The sequence below is a fragment of the Alternaria incomplexa genome (genome assembly GCF_024043165.1).
Source record: "Alternaria incomplexa strain BMP 0042 chromosome Unknown scaffold_4, whole genome shotgun sequence".
Lineage (NCBI taxonomy): Eukaryota > Fungi > Ascomycota > Dothideomycetes > Pleosporales > Pleosporaceae > Alternaria > Alternaria incomplexa.
In genome coordinates, this window is record NW_026249853.1 from 1,880,453 (window position 1) to 1,898,647 (window position 18,195).

Consider the following 18,195-nt stretch of genomic DNA (forward strand, 5'->3'; position numbering starts at 1 on the left):
AGCTACGACAAACCAACACACGAAAACCGCCATCATGCAGTATGTTGTCCATGCAAGGCCCACATTGCACACATCACTTACTCGAACCCAGGTTCTCAGTAAACTCCCTTGCGATGGTACTCGCAACCGCCATCACCACCACAATGGCTGCACCCACCAACAATCTCGCCGTGAGTGTCTCTTCTAAACACAGGGCGACACCCTCGCATAGTCATCCATCTAACACTCCCCCCAGCTCCGCCAAGACGACGGCGTAATCCGCTGCAAAGTCGAAGCCGAAGCCTCGCACTCCTACGGCGGCGGCGGCCCCGGCCAAGTCCCTATCGACATGACCAGCGGAGCAATCTACTGCTACGACGTCAACGACAACCGAGTCTTCTACAACACCGACGCCAACGTGAACAACTTCAATGGCGCTACCAACACCGTGTCGGGAGCGGACTGCCATACCCAAGGCGATGTCACGTTCCACACTGCGTATAATACTGCGAGTAACCACTTTGAGATTTGCACTATTACGTACAATGGGGCGGATACTCAGGGTGTGGTTACTAGTAACATTGATTCTGGGACGGTGAGCGTGTCGACGTCTTACTGTACTATCTATATTCCTTGCTAGGTGGTGGGGATGCTCGCTGGAAGAATAGTATCATGTCAATCAGTTACGAAGCTAAAGTAATAGCACCGAAGTTACCGTCAAATGAAAAGCGTGATACGTAGTAGTCGCCAGTATTACAGCATATCTACCTCGACCTTCTCCATTAGAGTGATTCGCTTCAAAACGCTCGATCGTTAGAAAGAAAGAGAGAAAACGCCAGTTTCTTGAACCAGAAATGAAACGAGCCACCCAGCCGCGTCTTCAACTGCCTTTCTCGCGATAAGAATGAGGCTAGTCCCGTACTCGTAGAAGAAGACAAACAGAGCGACAAGTAAGGAAAATGCCTGATCCCAGTCAAAAATCGCCTGCCGCGCACATGGTACGAAAGCACATCTGTTTCTCATCATGTAATCGCGACTAGTAGAAGGACTCAGCTTGGTGACAAAATCGATCATTGGAAGGACCGAAATCACGAGAACAACTCCTGCGAAAAGCGGGCCGGTGAAAGGACTGCCTGCTCCCTCCGGGTTCCATAGCCCCTCCATGAGCAAAGAAATGTTGCTCACCAACACAACGATACCCGCTAAAGTGCATGCTGTAAACAAGCAAAACACCAATAGGTGGTCGACCATTATCCTGTTAAAGTACGAAGCAGTACACACATTCGTGGCCCATGGTGTAAGCAGACCGATGCTGACGTACTGACGACGCCGCTTGATGTCGTTGATGATATCAGCATCCTGCCCCTTTGCCAGGAAACAGCATAATGCAAATTGTGCCGCGCCGTGTAGGATCCCAACCTGTACCACCGCTAAAGCGGCATTGATGTTCTGTAGTTGAGTATGGCTCACTTCTCCAAAGCCCTTCTGGTGTCGAACAGCCAGTGCCACCTGGCGTATGAGATCAATGGTGGCCCAGTTCGTGTATAGCAGATAGCTAATATAGTGCAGATTATGCTTGTGATCATTTTGCAAAATGGGTATCCAGGACGTGATGAGAGTAATAACCCATGCTGCCCAAGTTCCAGGGCCGTAGAATCCGCTGATCTGGGTGTAGTCGGGGGAGGATTCAGACATTTCGATAGACGCGTAGGACTGATGCAATATCGCGATATCGTTCAGGAGAGGGGAAATGGCGAAAGCAAGGAATCGTTATCGGCTTCAGACTCTTTTGAAGATGGCTGAGACGGTGGCTTCGATTGCCGTAGTTCGATGTGGTTGTAAACGAGTTCAAGGACGAGCGCGAAGTAAGATTAGGCTGCAATCTGAGCACAAGCGGCGCATGCTATCGGAAGCGAATAGTAGCAAGGCTACCTAGGTAGTTGTCGGGATGCGGCAGGTGCAACTGTACGTGAGCCACCACACTCTTGGATCTGGGTCGAAAAGCCCACAACTATGCGGACGTTGATATTGAACAAGCAACAAGATTTAGGGTAGGGTGTTACAGAGTAAGAAACGGGTGCGCTTTCCAGCGTCGGGTCAGCCTGATAAAGAACCGCACTATCGACGTGTTTGGCTTGCGCTCAGCCACACCCGCCAAGCCACCACCAGCTGGAAGCAAGAAACTTCTGCATACCTAATCGTGAACGAAATGGGCGTATATTCCTTGAGCTACACTACAGTTCGTGGCCAGGTTGTCTGCACACCTCGAGCTGCTTTTCTCCGAATGCGAAAAACCTTATTCCAAAACTCATACCCAAACTCATACAAGAAAAAGTACAAAGCAACTGCCAAAGCAAAGGCCTGGTCTGATTCCCCAATACTCTGCGGCGCACAGGGAACGAAATAACACCGTGGGGGCAAGCTAGAGTTCAAAAGTGTCTGCCAAGCTCCCAATGCACTAGGAGCAATGTACGCAGAACAAAAGAGGGAACATGGAAGCAGCGCTCCAACAAGCAAGACCAAGCAACGTCGCGCCTTCAACCGACTTTCCGGCTCCCGCATGAGTGAATTAACACAAAATACCAGCTGCGTAACGACCTGGTATAGTCCAACATGTATCACCGCCATGGAAGCAGCAATATTGTGAAGCCGTGCGCGGCCTTGGTCTGAGAGATCGTCCCGGTCTTGTGAAGGGGCCTGAGAACCATGGCGTATAAAGTCAATTGTTGCCCAGTTCGTGTACATTGCGTATCCGATGAAGTGGAGGTTGTGCGTGTAGTCGTCTCGGAGGAGGGAAATCCACGATGCAACCATGGTGATGATCCACGTAGCCCAGGCGCCAGGACCGTAGAAGCCGTTCACTTGAATCGACTCGGGCGACGGTTGGGACATCTCGACCGGCGGTTCGAATTGATTTGGTAGTGCCACGTCGAGGTTTCGATAAGGTTGTAGACGACAACAACAAGGCTGAGAGGATGTGACAAGTGGGTATCAATAGCAGAGAAGTAATAAGAAAGAGTAGCGGAAGAGTCGGCACAACAGCAAGTATATCCTCAGGCGGCAGTCCAGCCTGAAGGGGAAGCGCACGACATACGTCTGTGGCGTGCGCTCAGCCACACTTGCCAAAAGTGGGGCCTGAGTGAACTAGACCGGCCTGGACCAGCCACTACCAGACCAACAGCCAGCAGCAAGAAACCGTCTGGATAAAGATAGATGGGTTGTACGCAGTTGAAAAAGAACGGCAAGGCAGCAATCTTCACATCTCTGTCTGCTACGGCCTAAGCCCCTCCGGCGACCCCTCCTCCCTATCCCCATCATCTCGACCCGCCCCTCTCCTCCTCATCCTAAACCACCCCCCTTTCCCTCTCCCCTCTCCCTCCAAATCCCCATCCCTCTCCCCCATCCCCACAACAACCAACTGCTCCCCCTTCCTCTTAACAATCCAATCAACCGTCATATCCCTCTTCTGCGGCCCCTCCTGCGGCCTCCCCGCAAAAAGGCCATCCGACGGCGGAGAATGGTATCCTAGTACAAAAAGCACAAGCGGCTCGCACAAATCCGTGATGAGTTTGATGCGCAGCAGCACGGCGAAGTAGATCAGGATGAAGATGTTGATGAGGAGGGTGAGAGCGAGGACAACGAGGAGCGCTTTCTGGTAACTCTTCTCGCCGCCGGACATGTACTGTGCTACACGGACGGAAGCGTTGAAATACTGCATTTGGGGGGTGGTGAAGTCGTCGGCGGAGGTGGGGGAGAAGGGTTGGAAGGGGAAGTTTTGGGTTAGGTCGAGGACGGTGCATGTTGTCATACTCAGTAATGCTTCCGCGGGACTCGGTAGTGTTTTGTTGAGCTTGGGTTCGGTGAGTTGGAGTTGGGTGAATATACGGGCTGTTGAGGCGTCGCCGTCGAAGACTCCGTTGTTTAGACTGAGGGAGTTGAGGAGGTTGAAACCTAGGTCGCGCCAGCCGACTAGGGCTGCTCTATCGCCGGTGGAACGGAGGGGTTGGATGGCGGAGTCGTCGCTGTGCTTTCCGTTTGCGTCGTCGCAGACTGCTTCGAGGCTTTGGCCGCCGGATGAGGCGTTGTAGCGTGTAGTGCAGGAAGTTGTGATGCCGGCTTTCATAGAGCAGAGGAAGTAGTCCTCGGTGGTGTTGTCGGGTGCTTTGCCGAGCAGGTAGACTTCTGGTCGGTCGCCGAGCTCGTACGGTACTTGAGTGTGGTTTGCGATCTGCCTTGTTAGCCTTTCATCTTCTGATTCAATCGAACCCGCTTACTGTGTTTCCTGCTTTCGGGTACTTGAGAAAGACTGTATGACATTAGTAAATGTCATTCATGCAGAGGATCGGACTTACTTGGTCTAGCACGCGAGTGATCTTCCGTCTCGTCCTTCCACCCAAACACATCATCAAGCACCGTTTTATTGTTTGTGTTGGTGCCTTCAGGAAATCCTAGAATAGGCCACCAGTTGACCGACTTCGAGCCTTCTTCCATAGGAATGGCGTTGGGCCAATTGGTGTATATTAGCGGTGCTAGCTCCTCCTCTTTGACATTGACACAAAGTGCGTTGAGTGCGAAGCTGGCGACTGAAGCGTGGATAGAGTATGAGCCACCATCATGCAGATCCTAGAAACATTAGTATGGTACGAATGTGGCATGAATGATGTACCTACTTCTGGCTGCAGCAAGTCATTCTGAACATTGCGAGCTGCTGCCGGTATCCCTCGATGAGGGACGGCTATTGTGATGTTGTTGACTGTACCAGTTCAGCGACGTAAGATCAGAGGAATACCGGCCACGTACTTATCCTGCCTGCCTTTTCAGACTCAGTGGCGACATCGTGATTATCAAGCCACGCAGTAGTAACAGTGACGTTGTTGTCTAGCGACGCACTGATCGGCTTTCGTTCCAGAAGGCGCTCAGACATCCAAGCAGGGTTTGTTGCAGCTGCTTGATCGTCCCATGCGGACATGTATTTGATAAAGTTGCGGCCACATAGCGAAGACCACTTCATGGCAAGACATGTGCTACCGCCCCATTGTGTGTCGCCGACATCAGGCCAGGCAGTGAGACAAGTCTTATCAGCTTTCAAGGTGCTGGAGAAGTCGCCATCTACTTGACCAGCAAGCATTTGATGCTCCCAAGGTGGGAGGCGTAGCTGTGGTTGCACTGAGATGTGTTAGCGACTCGTGATAGAAGACCAAGGGTACTGGCATACCAAGAGCACCTGCCGCGGTTGTATATAGTAGAGAGAGAATGGCCGTAATCAGTGAGAGTACTCCCAATACGCTGAAGCCAGCGACCCTGACGCTGTGCCACCCGCTGAATAATTTCCCTGGTTGACTTTCCAAAATCAGCCAACGTGAGCGCTGGCCCGAAACGCTGTCAACTTACAGAATCCAGGATCGCATCGAGACACTAGCCAGATTGATGCCTTTCTGCTGAATAGCTCTTCGCGACAGGACCTGCCCTATGAATGCCAAGAATACCATCACGAACGACAGCTCGACAGTCTTGGCGATGAAAGCCGTCAATAGCGCCGCCGAGGAAGGGGAAAATCGCCCACGTGCTGATACGACATGTCCATATTTTGGCTGTATCAAGGCGACGATGAAGAACAAGGCCGAACATAAAGTCGAGTATAATGACGTCAATAGTAGTGTTATTGAATATCCACTTCGTTGTGGTTCAAGTAGGCCTTGGGTGTACAAAAGTGGTAGCATGCTCCTCGAGCTATCTAACCAGATTGAGCATTCCACGCAGACAAATCAGGGGGGTCGTCTTACTTTTGGAGTCGGCGGTGAAGCTCCTCATGCTGCGTCCATCCGCCGGACTAAGGAAGGGGTTCTCCGCAGCGTCGTCTCGCGGGCTCGCCATGCTGTCGGGATGATGGCCGTAACCAAGACCATGGACGACCCGCTATATACGCGAAGAGAGTCTGAAAATCAAGGATAAGCGAAGGATGGGGCGCAGGTCGCAGAAGCGGCGCGGTGAGGTGAAGCAGGTTATGATTATTTTAGTGGTTTCAGAGCGGCCGAGCGGTCGTCTGCGCCCCACGTCAGCGCCGTTGATCGTCTAGCAGATCACATTATCGGATGCGACGGAAACTGAGGAATACGATGTCAACCATCTAAATGCCATTATTTCTGATCTAACATGTGCTTGAACTTTTCGATCTGCATTATTGTCAGCAAATCTTGCATCTCGAAGTGTCGCAATCTGGCGTGGGCTCACCTTGGTACTAAGATACTTCTCTACTTCTTCGCTCTTGATGCCCTTCATGCCGCCTGTCTTCCACGCAAGCGGAACCATGGCGACGCGCTCCCTCACGACGACTTCTCTATTCGGGCCCTCAACAGCATGGACTTTATCTGGGTTGTTGGTCAAAAGTCTAATCCCTCTGTCTCCGTCTAAGCCCAGGTCCATGAGCATAGCCGTGGCCAAGCCGTAGCTTCGCGCATCTGCAGGATGCCGTAACATGATGTTTGCTTCGTATGTGTCGTTGCCTAGATCTTGCAGATTGTATGCCTTGAGCTTTTCGCCTAGACCAATTCCACGACCCTCTTGGCGGAGATAGATAATAGCACCACCAGAAGGTGACAGAGTAGGATCGGCCATAAGCCGCGCGGCTTCGTCGAGCTGCTCACCGCAGTCGCAGCGCGCAGACCAGACAGTCTCGCCGGTGTAGCATTCGGAGTGTATGCGAACCATAGGCAATTCTAGTGAAGAAGCCGGCTGCACGTCGCCGTTCTCGGATGAGGATGCAGAGGCTGGCGACAACAGGCCGTTGCTCTTGTCCACGTGCGCCGAGTCGGCGTCGGGCTTGCGCTTCGAGGGCACGCCCTCCTGCCTCTTGAGCTGCTCAACCCGCGAACTGGTTCTCCCAGGGTACAGGCGTCCTACGTATGCGCCTCTCGTCATGCGGTCTAGCTCCGTCTCTCCCGGGCGCTCTGCATCCAGCGATCTCGAGCGTATTTGGCTCCCAAAGACAATTGCCAGGTGTTCCTTGGTGTCTACGCTGTTCCTGTACACGTGCAGCCACATCTCATGCCCCGTGGTTGTGGGTATCCGCGCACGCACTTCGCACTCGACTGTGGGCAGCTTGGGCAGCAGGTCCGGCCGCGGCGTGTCGGTGCGCACTGAGGTATCGACTGGTATGGAGCGGGGTGGCCGGGGCCGCGAGGGGGTCGAGACGCCCGGTGTCGCTGGAGGCGTGAAGGCGGGCGATATTATCGAGGGCGGGGGGCTGTGGTGTTCATCGCCGTTTGCGACCCGTTCCGGCGTCTCTCCCTCGAGCTGTGACGTCTGGAAGTCGAAGCCGTCTCGGCCGGCGCTCGAGAGGTGTGGTGAGAAATGCGGCGGGAATGCGGTCATGTTGGAGGAGGGCATGTTGGAGCGGGCATATAAAATAGCACAGGTGACAAGTGAAAGGGCAGGGTAGTCGCTCTAGTACTGCAATCGCATCGCAAGTGAGACTGAAGGCGTGAGGTACTCTCCAGCGCCAGTGGGGTCGAATGACTGAATGACATATCCGAAGCCGCTGCTCGGACCCGCCGCCTTCTAGCCGCGGCTGCGCAAAATCACTAAGCACACCACCTGTGTCAGCAATTAGGAATCGGGGTAGACGCTTCCGACGATTATTTCCCCGACTCGGCTGACTGCCTAGCCGTGAGGTCGGAGCAATTGCACAGCTGGTTTTCGGGAGGAACATGTGACTCGAGAATTTCGATTTTCTGGCTACAGAACCTTCCTTCACATGCGAACGCATTCTCCATAATGTCCTCAGCTTTGCGTTCGAAAGTGCCTCTTTCTGTGCATCCCAGGCAATTGCTGATTCGGCCAAGAATGCGGCTTCAGGATCTTCGGCATTTTCGAGATGACCACTACGTAGAGAGGAAATTGGCTTGGATTGTGAAGAAATCGCGCGAAGGCGCTTTGCCGGTGACGTAGCGGGCTGCTCGACCTTGTACCAGAATCGACAAAATCGGCCCCGTCAACCCTTGAACATCGCATGAATCAATCCACCCGACGCTCTCTACCCCAAACCTCGTCTGCGTTCTTCTTGCCTTTCGTCTCGGGCACAAACCACGTGATGAAAACGAAGAAGAACGCTGACAGTGCCGCGAAAATAAAGTAGACATATCCGTGCAGCTTTGCGCTTGCTAGCGGGAAGAACTGTGCCACGATGAATGTAGCGATCCAGTTGGCCCCGAGCGCAATACTTTGTGTTGCATCGACAGCATCCGGGCCAACCAGCTCGCTCGCTAGGATGAAGGGCACCGGGCCAAGACCAACAGCGAAGCCGGATACGAACAGCAGGACAGCAACTGCGGAAAGGACAGAGATTGACTTGATGATGCCAATAGCAAGTAGGAGCGAGCTCGTGCCCATGATGGCAAGAGAGCTGAGCAGGCAGACCTTGCGACCCAGTTTGTCAGCAAGGGGCGCGCAGCCGGCGGTGACGATGATGTTGAGCGCTGAGACGGCAAGGTTGAGCAGCGCAGAGTTGGACTCGAGCAAGCCTGCTAGGAGCGACACGCCGTACATGACGATGCTGTTGATGCCGCTGAACTGCTGCGCCAGCATGACCATGACGACAGCAATGGCGGCTTTTTGGTAGTCGGGATGGCGGAAGACTTGCATGATGCTCAGCGTCTGTTCTTTGCCGGATTCCTTGGGCCTCGCCTCAGCCGACCCATCTTCGTTGCTCAGTAGTGTCTGCTCCTCCTCTGGGGAGATGTTAGCATGCTGTCCTCTAACGGAAAGGCTTAGATAACATACCACTGACATTGCCGGAGCCCGAGACTCCCCAGTCGTTCATCTCGTCTTCAATGTCTGCATGTTCTCCTCTGATCTTGCGCAAAGTCTTCTTCGCGAGCGAGACATTACCCTGCTCTGCGATGTACTTTGGGCTCTCGACCGACAGCAGCAGTCCGGCGCCTTGTACAGCACCGATGACACCTCCAATGGCCAAGATGAGCCTCCAGTAAGAGTCGTGGCTCAAGAAGTAGCCCAGCAACTGCGTGATCAGGATGCCCACGTTGCACCCGATCTGTGTAAAGGCACCGAAGAAGCCCTTCTCGCCCGGCGGTGCAATCTCAGAGATGTAGAGGGGCACAATGACGACGGCCGCGCCTGCACCGACTCCTGACAACAGCCGTCCAAACGCCATGACTCCAATGTTTGGACTCAGCGCCTCGAAGATCGGGCCCACGGCGAAGAAGATCGAAAATAGCTGCATAGACCTGAGGCGGCCGTATTTGCCTGCCACTGGCCCTGCTGAGAGCGCTCCTACCAGACCTCCCATTGTGTACAGCGACCCCACGACGCCCCATTCGGTTGGGCTCATCTCGATACATTGCGGGAGGTTCGGGCCAGCGACGGCCGACGTGATAGACTTGCGTTTACAGCGGATGACATCTTCGGGCGCGTTCAGCTCAGACTGGGCGTGTTAGCTATGCGCCGGCAAGCATGACGTTGGGACCCACCAGGTGAAAGCCGAAGAGGAGCGGGCCGAGAGTCGCAATAGACAGGATGTAGACAAAGTAGCCCGTCAGGCTGCTGAACCACGAACGCGGGTCCATGGCGGGGTCTACGTTACGTGGTAGAGGTGAGGTGTGAGGTTTGGGGCGCCGTTGTAGCTTCTTGGACGTGTCAGCCGCCTCGTAGAACGTGACATCGCGATGACGATGCTGCACCGCGCCTACCTGTTCAGGCTGCTCAGATAAGAGCGATAAGGGTTTGATTATCACCGCATAGACATGGAGGTTCCAAGGCTGTCATGAAGCGTGAGGTTTCACGGTGGTGGCATGAGAAGCTTGGACAAGGACTGGCCGAAGCAAGTGGTTGGGTCCAAGACTGAGGCTCTGCGGGGAGCCATACTTGGTAGGCTCCATTGATATGTGATTGGAACCTGTTTCTCAACCCATAGACCTCGGGACCCTCTAAACCTCAAGCCAGACATCCTACACATTCTGCGCATCTATCGACACGGAAGCTCGCCATCTCGGACCGCGTCCCACACGTGCAGGACTCACCGGAATAGTTCCGTGGACGCGTTACGGCCGCGTCGGGCGTGGAGACGTCAGCTAAACGAGAGGCTGAGGCAGATGGCAAAAGCATGAGCCAGCGCTCCAAGTCCCCGCCGGCCTCGTCGGCTTCTGTTGCGGCATCCGCCCGAGCCCCATCGCACAAGAACAGCACTGCGACAGCTCCCGACGGTACGCCTCTGCTTTCTCTACGTGTCCATCAGTCATTCCCTCCTGTATGTTCGCGTGTCCTTCCCCGTCCAGCCTCCCCTCAAGTCACCGTCGCTTCACGTTGCCTCATCTGGCGCCTCCTGGCTGAACGCCACTGCCTGCGTGATTGTTGTTCCTGCCGTCAGCAATTGCCGTTCGTGTCCGCATCACCCTCTTCTGTTGACGTTGCTGGACCCTGCTGCATCTTCCGAGCTATCATTTTTACATTAGCCCCTAAGAGCGAGTACTAAACCTGTTCCTGAAGACCCGCTAGATTCCGTTGATGCCATGTTTACTGGCTACAACAACAAGAAGCGAGTCACAGAGCGCTACAAGATTGTCGGCTTCATCAGCAGCGGTACCTATGGGCGCGTCTACAAAGCCGAGGGCAAGAATGGCCGCACCGGCGAGTTCGCCATCAAGAAGTAGGTCGAGCGGACCATGACCGCCATATCTGCTAATGCGCCCAGGTTCAAGCCGGACAAAGAAGGCGAACTCCAATACTCTGGCATTTCGCAATCAGCCATACGCGAGATGGCACTGTGTACTGAGCTCGCGCATCCCAACGTCGTGCACACCGTAGAGATCATCCTGGAGGACAAGTGTATCTACATCGTCTTCGAATATGCCGAACACGATTTACTGCAGATCATTCACCACCATAATCAACCTCAACGGCAGGCGATACCTGCACCGACCATCAAGTCTATTCTTTATCAGCTGCTGCAGGGACTGGTCTACCTGCACCGGAATTGGGTCATGCACCGCGATCTCAAGCCTGCTAACATCATGGTCACCAGTGCTGGCAAAGTCAAAATAGGCGACTTGGGTCTTGCTCGCTTGTTCTACAAACCGCTACAATCACTCTTCTCAGGCGACAAGGTCGTCGTGACAATATGGTATCGCGCACCTGAGCTCCTTCTCGGTAGTCGTCACTACACTCCTGCAGTCGATCTGTGGGCGGTGGGGTGCATCTTTGCTGAACTGCTATCCCTACGGCCCATCTTCAAAGGAGAGGAGGCAAAGATGGACAGCAAGAAGACGGTCCCGTTCCAGCGCAACCAGATGCAGAAGATAGTCGAGATCATGGGCATGCCAAGCAAAGATCGGTGGCCGCTACTGACGGCCATGCCCGAACATCCTCAGCTCTCGTCCCTGGCCTCAGGCAACGCTGCACGATTTCCGCGTCCTCAAGGTGGCGATGGCTTAGAACGATGGTATCACCAGACCCTCAACAACAACCAGTATCCAATAGGCTCTGGACCAGATACACCTGGACCCGAAGGACTCTCGCTGCTCAAACAGCTGCTTGAGTACGACCCCCAGAAACGACTCACAGCGGAGAAAGCGCTGTCACATCCCTACTTCACCGTTCACGGCAAACCAGCCGACAGCTGCTTCGAGGACTCGAAGATCAAGTACCCCGTCAGGAGGGTCAGCCAGGAGGACAACGATATCCGCACGTCTAGTCTACCAGGTACTAAGAGGAGTGGCCTTCCGGACGACTCAATCATTGGACGTCCCGCCAAACGTCTCAAGGAAGGATGAAGAGACTCGACACCACACTGTTGTGCTGCGCTGTGATCTGTACGGGCGATGCGATGCAGCTTCCCGTGTGTACGTACTGCCACAGTCGTTGCGGCAAATTTATCCATGGTTGTCGGCATGGTGTTACCTGACCGGACCGATGAACAGCGGCCTTGGCGGCGCAGACGGCTCTGTGCGAGTCACCATCTTACACAAGCGTCTTGGTGAGGATCTTGGGACGCTCTCGGCCCTAATGTTGGTGTGACACGAACACGGCGGGAATCTGATGCTGTACCAGCATTAGTCGACGAACGGGTCCACGACGACGCAGGGGCAACGCGTTCGATGAGCAGGTGCGAGTACACTGTCCTGCTGTATCGGTTTAGTGGGATCCAGGTTGCGCGAAACCCTGGTAATGGGCTCTGAAACCAATGGTACGTCTTGTTTGTACTTGGGAACTGCTTTCCGTTCGTACTGGGAGCAGAACAGTGTACAAAAAGGATCCTTGGGCGTTTTGGCACCTACGCTGCGTCATCGCGACGGCGTTGGTCTTGAGACATTCAAGTCAGCCTCTCTTACCCTAACGCATACACAACGAGGGAAAGACGTCCTGTCAACGGCAGCCACCAAGTACAAGTGCGACGTTTCTCAGGACCAAAATGTCTTTGACACCACCTGGGCCGAGTCGGACGGCCGAGGCGATGCTATTGCCATGCCTCAATGGTGGTGCTAGACTAGATCATCATTTAGGCATTCATACCACATATTAGTCTCTCTGTTACTTCTTCTACCAATCCCAGCCTGCCATAGAGGGACTATGCTGATTCGCGCTGCGCATGCTCATCTGGCTCCGCTGTCGTCACTCGTCGCGAACGCCACCCTGCGTGCTTGTGTTGCCGGTCTCCTTCACATGTCTATTTTGTGCGTTGATCTAACGATGTATGGAATTACAGCTAGCGTAGTGGGCTCCACGAGGTCACGGTAGAGGGGTAGTGGTGTGTGAAAGGCGCGCACGCATCCAGTTCGTGGTCAGTGTTCGGCGATACCTTCAAGTAAGTTCGCAACAGGGTAGTGGCAACGCAGTGAAGAGACTAATCGAGTAGCAGGCCTGTACCGCCACTTGGCGTCTGCGAAGCGCAACGGACTCGTCCTACCTCTCGTCTACCCCGGCTGAGATTACACGAACGACCGCTGCAGCAGGTCTGCTGCCTCTGCTCATCATTCACCGTCAACGGTGCTCAATGCCGGACTGCCCTCTCTTGAAGTAGGCACCCGGCTGGTTGGTGCGCCTTCCGCAATCGTCTGTTTGCGGCGCTAGTACGTGAAGCCAGGCGCAACCATCAACAACACGCCATGGTGGACGTCAGCCCACGTCTTTGACCATATAAACCCCAGCGACCTCGTTTCCTTCTTACTTCGTCACTCGTTCAACCTATTTTCGCTCCTTAGATTGCCTTTCATTTATTCGCCTCGGTCCAGTGCCTGGCATCTCAGCTGCACTTGCTATCCTCTCACCTCTACCAACTGCACCTCTCCCTAGGCCATTCTCCTACATATCGACGACCTAGTATCTCAGAACGTAGCCATGAAGTTCTTCGCCAAACTCCTAGCTCTTACGGCAGCTACTGCTTTCGCCGCCCCCAGGCACGAGATCAAGCACCGAGATCTCGTCGCCGATGACGCTCCACAACAGGACGACCCGAATTTCATTAGCGCCGTCATGCGAGCCCATTGGTACTGGCGCAAATTGCATTGTGCGCAGGACCTTATTTGGGACACTGAGCTTGCCGACGCCGCGCGGGCTGACATTGAAGAGTGTCCAAAGGACCCTGAACACGTACGTAGTTGGCACGATGACAGGCATGGCACAGCTGACATGAACAGAAACGCTCCGGCAGTAACCTCTCTTCCGTGAACCCACCTCCTGACGGTTACGACGCTTGGATCGAGTTCGCCCGCACTGCCACGCACGGCTGGCACGAAGAGGAGACCAAGTACCCCTACGACAACCCACATTTTGATGCAGCATGGGGTCACTTCACGCAGATGGTGTGGCGCAACAGCACACGTCTTGGCTGTGCTCTTGGACACTGCGACGACGGCGTTAATTGGCCGGGTCGCTTCTACTGCTGTAAGTTCAATGCGTCGTAGCTCGAGGGCATCAGTGCTGAAACTCACAGACTACTCGTTCTTTGGCAATAACATTGCGGCTGGGCAGTTCGAGGCTCAGGTTTGGGCGCCTGTATGCAGTGACCCCAGTGTTGGCGAGGTCCAGGCGCGTGAGGACGTCAACTTCGACTGGAAGCGAGTCTGAAACGCTCACGCTCCAACGTGACACTGCGCTTCGCGTGCCGCCTGCGTAACGATGTTCACGACAGCGTCTCCTTTCCTCACCACCTTGTTTGGCGCTATACCCTGTCCACGGATCTCATTTCGCACATACTTTGTCTACTTGGAGATGTGCTGCCGCTTGTCAGGCATGCCTGGTCATATCATTGGTCTTGACTACACCTCTGGTTTTCTCTTTTCGATGGCCGATTCAAGTGGTTGGCTATGCTAGCACATGTTGAGATACTGTTGAGCAATGCTATGGTGTAGCCTCTTGGTTATGGTTAGACGAAATGCAAAGGGTTGGTTACAAATTAACTTCTTGAGCTGCTTTCCCCCTTCCAAACGTTGCTGTGTCAGTAACTGCGAAAGATGTCATGGACTGAGCATGAAGATTCTCCGACTTTTGCTACGTCAAACAATGAAAGCTAGCAATCATGGTTGTTTGTTCAGGCGGCATAATAGGAAGGCATTTCGACCATGGAGCGTTTTCATACTCTCTCAACTTCGGATATAATCGTAGTTCAAAATGCCTCGAAACGATACGGCATTCACTTGGACGACACTCCTCAGCACACGTGGTTTCTTAAGCACTGTTGCTGGCGTTCTATTTAGTAAAGTTGCCAGTCCAGACTACGAACAGCTCGTCGACTCAATCAAAGCTAACGCCCTCCTCCTTTACTCTGACATATCAACTACCGTCTGCACTTTCCGCACCAAGCCAACGTGGTTTAGATGTCGTAAGAAGGGCTTATGGACTGCGACATTGACTAGAAATGCGGATAAGTTGGTCTTGAAGAGGGTTCATGGGAGAAGCAGTAAAGAGGCTGCTTTGAAGGCGCTGAATAGCGAAGTGAAGAGGATGTTGAAGGAGAACAGAAAGTAGATGGAGTTAGAAGTGGACTACGTGCTTGGGGAAGAGTTTGGAGAGAGGAATGGGAGAAATGAAGGGGATGCGTGAAGTGAAGAGGGGTTTTGCTATGGGATGCCGGAGTTTTCGGGATGAATGTTATCTGCGGACACATCTCGTGACCTCACGAGAGATTAGGAGCATAGCAGAAGGCGAGACCAGAGTCTTTGCAAAACCAATACACAAGCGTCGTCTAAACCCTGAGAAGTAAACTGGAGACACAGATAAGTGTCGGGCCGAAAGCCTTGGAGTGTTCTTGAACAGTAGAATCGGTAAACACGATCGAAAAATAAATAATCAAACGATTCCAAGTCAACGCCCAGCTATACAAGCCTCATGTTTGGTGTCGCGAACGATGGTTCAGCCTCATGCACTGCACGGGGCCTCGCGATCGGTGCCTGCGGGCGGCAATTCCGCGGATCGCGAAGCACAATCGGTCCTACAAGACACGACAAACCCCCCCATGATCTCCATCTGACCCATAACCATCAGCCAGATCCTCTTTAATCCACTCTTGTCAACTCACTTTTCCATCCCTCGTTTCGAGAACAGCGTTCGCAAAACATCGGCATCTTGATCAGCGAGGGAAGTCGGTCATGAGCGGGCGATCCCTGCATAACGGCCATGCGCCAGTGGACGGATTGCATCATTGAACGCCACCATGGCCTCGAATCTTGCCTCGCACGCAGCGAGAGCCGCAACGCGCGACGGGCAAGCCACTCGGAGCCCCCACTAAAGGCGTGCTTTTGTCCGCCCTGCCATCAGAGATACAGGCAAGCACGGCGGGTGAGGGGCGTGACGGATCCATCTCCGCGTGGGTTTAACACGAGCGACAGGCACGAGAGAGTCTAGCCCTCTGCCTTCCCTGGCTGCACCTTCCTCGTGGGTCTCGCGCGTGCTTGCCAGAGTCTACACTTGTTTACCGGGTTTTAAGGTTGCGCCTTCTCTTTCTTTCCGCCAATTTTCGACGAATTGACTGCAATCGATCGACATTACGACCCCGACTGTTCTATCACCACGACATACTACACTGCACTCACTCGCATTGTAGCCCACGATGCTGGAGAGGCAGCAACCTGCGCTGCGGGACGACGCCAGAGACGCCGCGCCGAGGTTGCCAGTCTCGCTCTCGGGAGAGATCAACGCTGCTACACGGTATGATCCTGGTGTTGTATCACCTTGGAGCCAGTCCACGATGCTAATAATACACGTCCAGTTCTCTGCACACAAACCTTAACCGGCTCATAACCTCGCGCCTGCCGCTTGCGCTCCCGCCTTACACGACAGACGCCACACTCTACGCAACCGGCCTGCTGCATTTCGCCCACATCTTCCTCACCTTCGAGTCACTGTGGGCAGATCTGCTGCGCGACCATGCCCCAGCCTCACATTCCGCCTCCACACACCCCGCAGTCGATTCTGAACCCGCTTCCCCACCCTTCTCGCCACTGTTGTCGTATCTCCTCGTAAACCCGTATGACTCGCCCTCACTCTTTACGTCAACACTTGGTGCGCCAACACCGCCTTCTCCACAACTCGCTGCTTTTCTGAAAGCGCTACGCCCAAGGGGTTTGATACGGTCGAGTCGGCTGAAGAGGGATCTGGAGTATCTGCTTGGAGTACACCCCACAGACCTCGAAGTCTTGCTAGCAAAATACCCCGGAGACAAGGTCGCCGATTTCTGCACACACATCCGCAAGAGCGTGAACGAGAAGCCCTGGACGCTGGTCAGCTATGCGTGGTGTTTCTACATGGCCGTCTTTTCCGGAGGCCGCTGGATACGAGGGACGCTCTTGAAAGCACCTCCAGGCTTCTGGCCAGAGCAAGACGGCGAAGAGACGAGTCTAGAAGAGCGCGGCCTGTCCTTCTGGCATTTCCTCGGACCCCACGACGGCGAAGACATCAAAGCAGATTTCAAAACCCAACTCCTCGCCGCGGAGACCCTCTTCACACCCGACGAGCGCGTCGACATCATCGAAGAAGCCAAGAACATATTCCGCCTTTGCGCGACACTCGTGGATGAGCTGGATGAGTCGATCGGCACAGATATGGCGCGCATGGAAGCGACACCTCAAGTTCACCCCGAACCCAAGATTCCGAATTCGAGCGAAAAAGCGCCCCTCGTCGATACAAATGTCGCTGTTATCGGACATGTGATGAAGACGGGTGACCCGTTCAAGACATTTCTTAGGAGGCCAGAGGTCACGGGTACCCTGGTCGCTATTGGCTGTCTGGCTGTGGTCACGTTGTTCAAGTTGCAGTGAGACAACAACACCATGCGCTCGGTGTCACGACTGGTTTTCTTTTCTTCCTTTCGCAAATACTCGGCGGGCACCTTTTTTCTTAGTTCAAATGATTAGCGCTAATAGCCGCATCTGGCGTGATGCATTTTTGTTTGTGCATGAGCGACATGGCGGTATGGCATGACGACTGCCTCGGTTTCTGCGTCTGGTTTTCATGGGCTATGGCATCATGGGAGTTTTACTCGAGTTCAGCGGGCTAGGATTAGCCTGCCATTTAGTGGAGTTTTTTTTTTCATCCAGCTTCGTCCGGAGGCCTATCTGAGACTACATCAGTAGTCGGTGCATGTATGGAGAAATGGCATGAGATACCCCCTGCAGTAGTGGTTTATAGATGTATACATGGTTTCTGCTTCTTTGTATTGGTTTGTGGTCTTGATGTTGTTTGAATGACTTGCTGTGAAGAGTTTGGTGTGGTGGAGAGACGATGGGTTTGCGCAGCTATTGGCGGTAGAGGGCTGGTGTGCCCTGAATGCGTACGATGAGTGGGATGGATCATAGTGACGTTTGCGGCGAGGTATATGTTCATCATGGTCACGTTGCGCAGTGTGGCACATGTTACTAAGGAAAGAGAGGTTTTATTCAATTTATGTAAGGAGATGTGGCGATACATGGATGATGTTGCTTGGTACTGTCGGTGTATGGTTGAAAAGAAATAAAGGGGGATGCGTGAGCGCCGTTACATGTTTTTTGGGCTTTTCTGAAGATGACGGTCGTGTGCTTGCCTCCTCTTCTTTCCAAGTGTTTTCGATGGGTTGTGGTATGCCAGGGAAGGAAATGGTGAAAGGGATCCCGTGCTATGGTCCCCTATTGACGAGCCATAGTGCATAGTCAATATGAGTCCGATCGACGCCGCGGATAGGTGACTAGGGTTGATTTACTCCCGTAAATTGTGTCGAATACTCTGGTCGAAAGA

General features: G+C 53.8%; 7 protein-coding genes across 7 annotated transcripts; 4 read left to right on the forward strand and 3 right to left on the reverse strand.

The window, feature by feature from the left end:
* Positions 1–34: 34 nt before the first annotated feature.
* On the forward strand, positions 35–933 carry J4E90_003866 (uncharacterized protein; the record flags this gene model as incomplete). The annotated part of the gene is made up of 4 exons (XM_051433433.1): positions 35–39; positions 92–170; positions 236–477; positions 852–933. 4 exons carry the CDS (start codon positions 35–37, stop codon positions 931–933), a joined length of 408 nt encoding a protein of 135 aa, XP_051293331.1.
* Positions 934–3,250: 2,317 nt separating this feature from the next.
* Positions 3,251–5,853, reverse strand: J4E90_003867 (uncharacterized protein; the record flags this gene model as incomplete). Its single annotated transcript, XM_051433434.1, has 8 exons — positions 3,251–4,207; positions 4,254–4,285; positions 4,332–4,602; positions 4,650–4,732; positions 4,780–5,145; positions 5,195–5,319; positions 5,371–5,713; positions 5,763–5,853. 8 exons carry the CDS (start codon positions 5,851–5,853, stop codon positions 3,251–3,253), a joined length of 2,268 nt encoding a protein of 755 aa, XP_051293332.1.
* Positions 5,854–6,116: 263 nt separating this feature from the next.
* J4E90_003868 (uncharacterized protein) lies at positions 6,117–7,350 on the reverse strand (the record flags this gene model as incomplete). Its single annotated transcript, XM_051433435.1, has 2 exons — positions 6,117–6,152; positions 6,211–7,350. The coding sequence occupies 2 exons, from the start codon at positions 7,348–7,350 to the stop codon at positions 6,117–6,119; spliced, it is 1,176 nt and encodes a 391-aa protein (XP_051293333.1).
* A 642-nt stretch (positions 7,351–7,992) lies between these two features.
* J4E90_003869 (uncharacterized protein) lies at positions 7,993–9,560 on the reverse strand (the record flags this gene model as incomplete). The annotated part of the gene is made up of 3 exons (XM_051433436.1): positions 7,993–8,705; positions 8,758–9,418; positions 9,465–9,560. The coding sequence occupies 3 exons, from the start codon at positions 9,558–9,560 to the stop codon at positions 7,993–7,995; spliced, it is 1,470 nt and encodes a 489-aa protein (XP_051293334.1).
* A 942-nt stretch (positions 9,561–10,502) lies between these two features.
* Positions 10,503–11,762, forward strand: SSN3 (cyclin-dependent protein kinase; the record flags this gene model as incomplete). Its single annotated transcript, XM_051433437.1, has 2 exons — positions 10,503–10,639; positions 10,685–11,762. The coding sequence occupies 2 exons, from the start codon at positions 10,503–10,505 to the stop codon at positions 11,760–11,762; spliced, it is 1,215 nt and encodes a 404-aa protein (XP_051293335.1).
* Positions 11,763–13,326: 1,564 nt separating this feature from the next.
* J4E90_003871 (uncharacterized protein) lies at positions 13,327–14,055 on the forward strand (the record flags this gene model as incomplete). Its single annotated transcript, XM_051433438.1, has 3 exons — positions 13,327–13,578; positions 13,626–13,872; positions 13,922–14,055. 3 exons carry the CDS (start codon positions 13,327–13,329, stop codon positions 14,053–14,055), a joined length of 633 nt encoding a protein of 210 aa, XP_051293336.1.
* A 1,981-nt stretch (positions 14,056–16,036) lies between these two features.
* J4E90_003872 (uncharacterized protein) lies at positions 16,037–17,243 on the forward strand (the record flags this gene model as incomplete). Its single annotated transcript, XM_051433439.1, has 2 exons — positions 16,037–16,134; positions 16,196–17,243. 2 exons carry the CDS (start codon positions 16,037–16,039, stop codon positions 17,241–17,243), a joined length of 1,146 nt encoding a protein of 381 aa, XP_051293337.1.
* Positions 17,244–18,195: the final 952 nt, after the last annotated feature.